General features: G+C 44.3%; 1 protein-coding gene across 1 annotated transcript in view; it reads right to left on the bottom strand.

The window, feature by feature from the left end:
- The window catches only part of auts2a (activator of transcription and developmental regulator AUTS2 a), a 292,397-nt gene that overhangs the window by 3,395 nt on the left and 280,495 nt on the right, over positions 1-8,507 (bottom strand). The window contains 9 exon segments of the mRNA XM_035666926.1: positions 252-429; positions 2,043-2,114; positions 2,229-2,258; positions 2,571-2,642; positions 2,758-2,853; positions 4,151-4,195; positions 5,258-5,496; positions 6,670-6,965; positions 8,334-8,506. Coding sequence (XP_035522819.1) covers positions 252-429; positions 2,043-2,114; positions 2,229-2,258; positions 2,571-2,642; positions 2,758-2,853; positions 4,151-4,195; positions 5,258-5,496; positions 6,670-6,965; positions 8,334-8,506 — 1,201 coding nt within the window.

Below are 8,507 nucleotides of genomic sequence, written 5' to 3'. Positions count from 1 at the left end.
TGTGAAAGGGTGAATGTGGCACGTAGTGTAAAAGCCCTTTGAGTGGTTGGAAGACTAGAAAGGCGCTATACAAGTACAGGTCCATTTACCATTATTCACCACCGTTGGTTTGTTCACAGCTGAACTCTATATCTTAATAACAATAATAAGATAAGATTGATGAAAAGAATATCACCAGACAACAGTTCAGTCTGAACAGCAGGAACTGATGGACTGCTGCTGTATGTCAGAGGGTATTGTTGTTAACCATCAATTGATCTTCCTACCCAGAGATCTGACACACTCACCTGCAGCGGAGAAGAGCGTGGCGGGACGTGCCAAGTCACTGGGGTGATGGATGGCGCCAAAGAGGCTGGGGCCTGGAGGTCGACTCAGGAACTCAGGCTTGAGGCCAAAGTCTAGCTTGTGAGGGTCGACCTGCATCTGCTGCTAGAAGATGCCAGATTGACAGAGAGAAACACATGTAAAACCCCTTTACACAAGTTATCACTATCACTTTATTTTTGTCATTTTTATTTTAAAGGGGACCTATTATACTTTCCCTTTTCTATGTATTGCGTTACAATGTTGGATGTTGACATTAAACAAGGCCAAAGTGTCAAATAATAAGGAAAACATATGTAAAAGTAATCCCTGTGAGCAAAAAGCTTGGATTTCAGACTTTCAGCTCTGAATAGTTCAACATTTTCAACCTTTTTTCTACTTTACGTGACAACCATATGATTGTGGCAGAAATCTTTATATGGTAATCTACTCCAGGCACTGCAAAAGTAGTTAATTGCTAACAACAAGTGAAGCAATCTGTCCATCAGGAAACTCTGTAAATCACTGAAAGTTGAAGCAAAGCAGCTGGAGGACGAAGAGGAAGACCAGAAGATCTTTTCTTCATAAAATATGATGAAGTTATAGAGGTTGCGTCCTTTTTTTACAGTAATTAATAAGGCCTGGCCCTCAGTAACATTTGGAAAGTCTAGAAGAGCTGCACAGTTAAATAATTCTATCCCCATTCAAGTTAGCGGAGGGCTAAACTGTAAGTTAGTCAGCTCAGCTGGTTGTAGTCTCTGGTGAGACACAGCCAAGGTGCTCACGAGCACTGGGTGCTGCCTCTCAGCAGGCTTCTGCTATGTTTGCTTAAAGAGACTGCTTGTTTAAGACAGACTGAGGAGCTGCATGAGGCCAGTACAAGCCAAATAAGGATGGCTTTGAAGAGTGAATCATGCAAAGCTAGTCTAGTCTCAGACTAAGATTATAGAGCTGGCAATGAGCGTAATAGGCCCCTTTTAAGTAAACCACAGTAGGTGAGCGACTAGATAGTTGTCTTGCTCAAGGACACTTTTTGAGGTGCGGCAGGAATCAAACCTAAGATCCTTTAGGGACAAGAGACTCCCTCTCATGGCCATGCTACACTGAATTACACTCTAAAAGAAGACTGCTTTGCTCAGTGGACCCATTATTATAAACTCAAGATGTGACTGACTGCTAAAGCCATACAATAAAAATTACTTGCTGCAATTTAATCATTTGTAAAGTGACTTGTAGTCAAGGCAACAGTAGAATTACTATCACAAATCACCAAAATATCAAATGAGTATAAAGATCAGCTTCTGTCTTTAAAATATTATTTTGACCACAGAATGACCATTTAAGAAGAGAAGTCCTAACCCAGTAGAGGAACTAGAATTGTGTCCCAAATCCATACTACACACCACTGTTCACACAGTAAAGTGACAAAACAAAGTTTACTCAGTCAGTCAATATACATACTTAAAAAAACATTTAAGTTTGGGGCACTATTCTCTCACAATGCATGGCACAAAGGAAATGGAGGAGCTTCTCAAAGCTGGAAAATTTTAAACTGATTATTATTGAGAATGAACTCTAGAAAACTATTTTATGAAAAAGTTTGCAGTTTGATTACATAATTTCTTGTATACTAACTGAATAAAAACTGAATTCTAAAGATTAGTACATAGTATGGAATTGGGACACTGTGTTAGTACTTTGGCACAAAGCAGAGAAAAAGGAGTCAGATGAGTCCTCACCTTTACTTTCTGTTGGTGGTGGTATATCTGCCAGGCGATATGGACATGCATGGCACACCACTTCCCTGGTTTCTGTACATACAAGACAAAAACATGACAACTTTAGACTTTAACATGACAGTAAGGCCACCAGAGGTTTGTGTCAGGATGCAGGAGACTGATGCACTGCAGGGAGTGAGCACTCACCCTGAGAATGGGCCGAAATGGATCCGTTAGCTACAGGAGGGAGAGGGGGGAAAGGTTTCATTATTTTTCTGTCAATCAAATCACCTCTAATTAGTCTCTGTGTGCAGCATTCATTATGAACCAAATAGAATTTCCCTTTAAAATTTCAGGAATGATTAACACTTGGGTCCAGGAACACACACACAGACAGTCTGTGTCTACAAACTAACTGCATATGAATTCTTTATAACGACAATATTTGATGGTGAAAAGCTCCATTTGATAACTCGAAGGCTTATGCAACATATACAGTGGGTCTAAAGGTTACCTCTACATAGTGAGTGTTAGTGTGTGTGCTCTTACCCTGGGGTCCTTCTGTAAGAATGTGTGTGGGACGGCTCCAGGTCTTGTGGACACATCGAGTGGGTTAGAGGTCTAGAGAGCACCAGACACAGATCGAAACCAGATTCTCTGTAAATAACTCCTATTTTCAATTTATCTATCTGTGTGCGAGATCGTGGGTGTGTGACGGTGTCCCTGTGTGTCTTACCTTGGGCTGAAAGGCGCCCTGCAGCGAGCCAAAGGGTCCGGTCGGGGGGATGACGGGGGGAAGGCCAGACATGGCCGGTGGGTAGGAGTGGAAGAGCTGAGGAAGAGAAGGAGAGGAGGTTTGAGGATGGTTCGGTCTGTCAGCACAATGCAGGACAACAGCTTCATAATACAGTGTGAGATGGAACAAACTGCTTATACTGATGGATGAACAACATCATTCAATCTTTTTTCCATCTTCCACTCTCAGACTGCTTAGATGGGGAATTGCCTACATGTTTCACAAACTACGAGTTTATAAAATATTTTACTGCTCATCCCCAGTGGATGCAAATAAGGGAAACACTTCTTTGAAATGAAAACTAGAATATTGTAGTACAAGCAAAACAAGTGCTCAAAGCTTCCATAAAATTATCCTGCAGAGAAACAGATATGTAATCAACTACTCACTATAATTGTTCTTGTCAATCACATTAGTGAAAGTAGAGAATGTTTTTTATGTCTCTGAATTTGCATGCTTGCATTGCTTTAAACATGGATGGTGCAACAGAATTATTTAAACTTGGGTTGCCAGGATGAGTTATAAAAAGCACTTGAGGATGTGCTGTGAGGTTTTATGCAACTTGTGTTTCCTTGTGCATCATGTTTAAAACGTCAGTATGTTTTATAGAGAGGAAATGGCTTCAGGGTATTTGCTGCTACCATAATAACAACAAGGAAATACTAAGAATCAGAAATGAAGCACAAAAAACAAACTAGCAACATTCTGCAACATGAATACATGATTTTTCTGATATTAAAATCTTCCTCTGCAGCTCAGAGGGCGAGTTTTAGGAAAACCCACACTTGTGCAGGCACACAAAGCAGGTGTTTGGAAGCTTCAGCAAACATGGTATGAGAATGGGGTCCAATGTAAAATAAGTCCCCTTTAGTGAGTAATAATTATGAGCAAGCCACTGCTGTTAGCAGACAAATACAAATGGAGAGTAGTAAGCAAGACAAAGATATAGTATTCCTCTGGCGATAACACAGTCTCCTCAGTAATGCAGCCACTGTCTTTTTCTCTATTAATTTCTATGCACAAGAATTTCACTGTTACATGCACCCACAATAAATCTTGTGCTCTGAGATCTAAGAATCCAGCACTGTTTCATTAATCATTACATTTGCTGGGGCTGAGGGGTGAAATGGTACAGCTAGGATGCTTACAGTATCCATTAAGAAGCAGATGAGCGATTGCATGGAATCTCAAACAAACAAACAAACAAACAAACACACACACACACACACACACACACACAGAGCTACAACACTAACTCGCATGGGCTTGAATGGCATAATGGGCAAGCAACAAATTGCTCTGCAGGCAAATAGTACGCAGTAGGGAAACTCACACTGTGTCTGTAGAAGGGATCAACTTTTGTTGGGTATTTTTCAAACTGTAGGAAAAATGAAACAGAGCTAAGTACAAAGATGTAAAGAAAACATGATAACCTACACACATATACTGAAACAGGGTTGAGAAAGCCTCTTTGTAGGTCATTTCAGGCCGACACAAAATGCATCACAAACTGTATTTCAGGACTAACAAAATGCTTACAGATTGAGATTATGATTCAAGATCTAAAATGTCAACTGAGATTCAAAGTTCAACCACTTCCCAAACCAGACTGTTTTCATCCTCCCTTTTTCGCGATCATCTGAAGACCTTGTAAACTAGAGTGGGTTCTGTGTCTCATTTGGTCTGCTTTTAGTGGTGCAGAGCAGGCTCAGGGCGAACATTTCCCCAGTCAAGACTAAACACTGCAGCCATAAAGAGCCTTTTTATGGCCTCATTAGCTGTCAGAGGCCTCGCCATGCTGCCTTTGAGGTATCATCAGAGCCAAGTGAACCCTCTATGGGCCAGGCAGTTACGAATGTGTGTGTCTGTGTCTGTGTGTGTGGGTGTGTTTTTTAGGTCCAGCCACCCATTGCCTGTGGTTTTCCCCAACAAACAGCGTGGCTCTTAATGCAAGGCATTTGCCAGTAATGAAAACCCCCAAATGGGACCAAATGATGTCATTAAATTCAGAATGAATTAAGTGTATTATGTTCTGAAAGCTGGCTCTGAAGTTAACATGCTTTGGGCAAGTTATTGCCAATTTAGAAAATAACGGCGACTCAAGTCTGGAGTCCTAGAGTATGCCAGAGAAAACACTAGAAAGGCTTTCTGGGAGAATAAAGGCATCATTGTGGTGTGGACGGACACACATGGTCAGCATTGAAAGGCTGCCACAGAAACCCACAGGTCCCTACAGCGTGCTGCTCACACACATGTCGATCTGTGTAAAATCTTCACTCTCACAACCACAAGGTGAAAACACTTTCAGTGCCATGCCCGCCCACTCTTCTACACATGTAAAACTCATTATTAGAAGACATATAAAAACATTGGCTATGGTGAAGTTTCGACTCCCTCCACCCTCTCCATCCCAACACAGTTGCGTTCTACTTATCCTCACATTTCTGGCAGGGGTACGCACCATGGGCGGTGCTGGGGTGGGCATGATGGCGTGGGGGAAGGGCGTGAAGGTGTGCTGGTGGGTGTGCTGGTGGGTGTGTTGGTGCTGATGCTGGTGCTGATGCTGGTGCTGGTGGAACTCAGTGCGCAGGTAAGGTGGAGGGCCCAGCGAGGCGCCGCGGTCGGCACTCTGGGAGGCCAGGAAACGGGTGTTGAGCTCCTGGCGCAGAAGGTCTTGCTCTGGAGTAGAACAAGAGAGAAGTTATGATTAGGACTGGTTTTCTTAATGAAGGGAAGGTGACTAACAAGTCTTCTCTAGCCTTTTTTACTTAGCAGACTCTGAACAAACACATTGAGTATTCCTCATTTTGCTGGGTCCCCTGGAGGGCCCTAGACTTCAGTGTGAGAGCTGCATATGTCATCAAATAGAAAACTATGTCAAAGTGATAAAAAAAGAAACAACCAGAAAATGGCTGCGATTATCAGCATGTCATTTTAAATTTAAACCAGGCTTGAGATGATTAGAGCTGTCTGACTGCTGGAACTGTCAAACGCTGTGATTTGATACACTACAGCCCCTCTGAGACAGCAACATCTGTTGTTCTAATAACCTCTGTGCAGTCTGTGGAGAAAGAATGGATTTCAAGAAATCACTGGCTTTTCTTCTAAATCCAACAAAACCGGCCTTGAGAGATTACATCTCCTCCAGAGTAACCTTATCCTTCCTATTCCACAGTGACTCGCAACAATATTTCCTGCATTCATTTCAAGCTTTATTGGGCTGGGAGTCGGGGTGGAATTTTCTCTTCATAAAAATTTCATTAGTATCTTTTGAACAAAATCCAGCTCACTCCATTCCGTATTGACCAAATTGATTTCTTGCACATGAACACTATTCCAGGTGAAAATGGAAGTTCTGGGAACATCGCTAAAGGCAAGCCCCCCTCCTCTTCCCACACACTGACCCTGACATTTAGCTCGACAGCCCGGCACAGAAATGTGCACGGGGTCTGTAATGGCTTTTGCAATGTGGCCTGACTTGCTGGTGGATATTACTGGAAAGTAGAAAGTCGATCAATCAGAGCATGACAGACAGAGTGTGAACTTGAACTGTCCACACGACTATAAACACACAAAACCCCAGGCATGGAGAACATGTACATTATCTCTGTGGTTTGTTTCTTTAAATAATTACGAGGATAACATTCTGTCTGTCTCTGAACCTTCCAATCAAATTCTGCTCTGAAATAATGCCTCCTGTACCTCTCGTATGTCTCGATTCGTCCTGGCAACCTGAGGCTAAACTGGCTAAAATAAGAGTCTGCTTTTTGTTTTTTGTCAGCTAAATGTGCAATCCTCTGCCACACCAGCTGGGGGCGATGTGGAGGGTTTGCAAGCAGCAGTGATGTTTACCTGAGTAGGCACTCCCAGCAGCAGGATGTCCGGGTACTGGCAGGGTGCTAGACGTAAGTGGTGGTGGTGGAGGCAAGGCCGCTGGAGGAGCGAACATATTGGGGTGATGTGGGTGCGGCGAGGACTGCAAGGCAGGGGGGAAGCTGTGGGGGGTGTTCTGGTTAGCCGCCAAGGGCAGGGGGAAGTTGGAGGCTGCTGCTGTGGCCGCTGCAGGAGGAGGTGGGTGGTGGGGGAGGTGTAAGGAGGTAGCAGGGGGCCCGTGGGGCTTGGTGCCTGGGGTGCTGCTCCTGCTGCTGCTGTAAAGAGAGGGAGAGAAAAAAAGAGAAAGATGGAGAAAGGAGCCAGGTTAAGCCAGGCGTGATCAGTCAAAATTAACACTTGTTCCTCCACATCCCCTCATCTCCATCTGCTCCAACGTTCAATTCCCAGCACAGTGTTTTCACACCTCAACTGTCCTCCATTTACAAACGCCTCCCTGCCTCTCTCTTGTGCTTCACAGAATCCAGGGCAAACATGATCCGCGAAAACACCACATTCACAACACCCTCGGATGCAAATAAACCACCGCTGGCAAGCATAACAGAACAAGCATCTGTCTTTGAACAGCTTCTGTTAAGGCACTTCCTACAGAGCCAGGTAGTGAACATGTGCATCGGAAATGGGATGAGAGGGAGAGAGGGTGTGTATGCATGTGTAAGCAAACAGTCTTTTGTAGTGTGTGTGGGTTTTCCCCGGGGGCAGTCACAGAGCCTGCGTCTCCACAGCTCCACACACTAAGCCTAAAAGCTCATTTGCAGCGCTCGCTCTTCGCTGTGGGCCCCAGCCGTGATTATTCATAGTGGGTGCCAGGCCCTGTTGGCGCACTGGCAGACTGGCAGGGCTGGCACAGGGAGAAGGAGGCCAAGCCAAGTCCTGAGAGCCTGCGAGGCAGAGCTGTTGTTGGGACTGAGTGGGTTCTGAAGGAGCTATCCTGGAGTCTTAAATTAATGGAGAGAGCCTCATAGGCCTCAGTGCTTCTCAACCCATATAGGACACAACAGACCAAACTTAGCCCTGCACTTGCACTATAGTTTTTATTTTTAATAATATGAAAAATTACTGTGATCATGTTTTCGAACACAAAATGCAATTCCGCTGAGGACTCTTTATAACTTCAGAAAATTAACAACCCTTTGAAGTTTTTTTTCAAGGAAAAATATCATAACTTTGAGCCCATTTTCCTCCTGTTCTCATGAACAAATGACCTCATCAATAAAATAAAAACAGTATGGTACTGATTCAAGGTTGTGCTAAACTATGGCACATACAGCCAGTGTAACTGATTGGGGCTAGAATGTATAAAGAGCCCAGATGACAATGTGGGTGGCTAATAAATCAAAGGCACTCCGGGTGCAGTGTGGCCCTTTTATTCCGTAGTTAATAATTAGTGCTACTGTTTGGCTCGGGGACTTCAAGCTCTCCCTGATAGCAATTTACATACTGATCGTGCATCATGCATACTTTGGGCTCAAGAGATATTTTTCAAGTGTGTGTAAATGTGGAGGTTTTGTCTGTACTGCACTGCACACAATTTTCTGCATCAGAGCACATGAGGACATTAGAGACGTGAATGTTTTGTACAATAATCTGATCTGTGGCTGTGTGCGGTTGTTTATTAGCCTTACCTGTGACCGTTGAGGTTGAGGCCGTTGTAGGCAGAAAGGGGACGGGGGTGGCAGCGCGATGGGGGCCGGTGGGGCCCTGCCTGGCTGGGGTGCTGTTGGTGAGGGTGATGGGTGGGGAGGGCAGGTGATGGTGGGTGTGGATGAAGGCTGGGCGTCGGCGGAGGCCGGGGGTGG

The sequence above is a fragment of the Morone saxatilis genome, unplaced genomic scaffold (genome assembly GCF_004916995.1).
Source record: "Morone saxatilis isolate NCDOM2014 unplaced genomic scaffold, NCSU_SB_2.0 Contig20, whole genome shotgun sequence".
In the NCBI taxonomy this organism is placed as follows: Eukaryota; Metazoa; Chordata; class Actinopteri; family Moronidae; genus Morone; species Morone saxatilis.
Note: the sequence above shows the minus strand (reverse complement) of the source record. Positions and strands in the feature narration are given on the sequence as shown.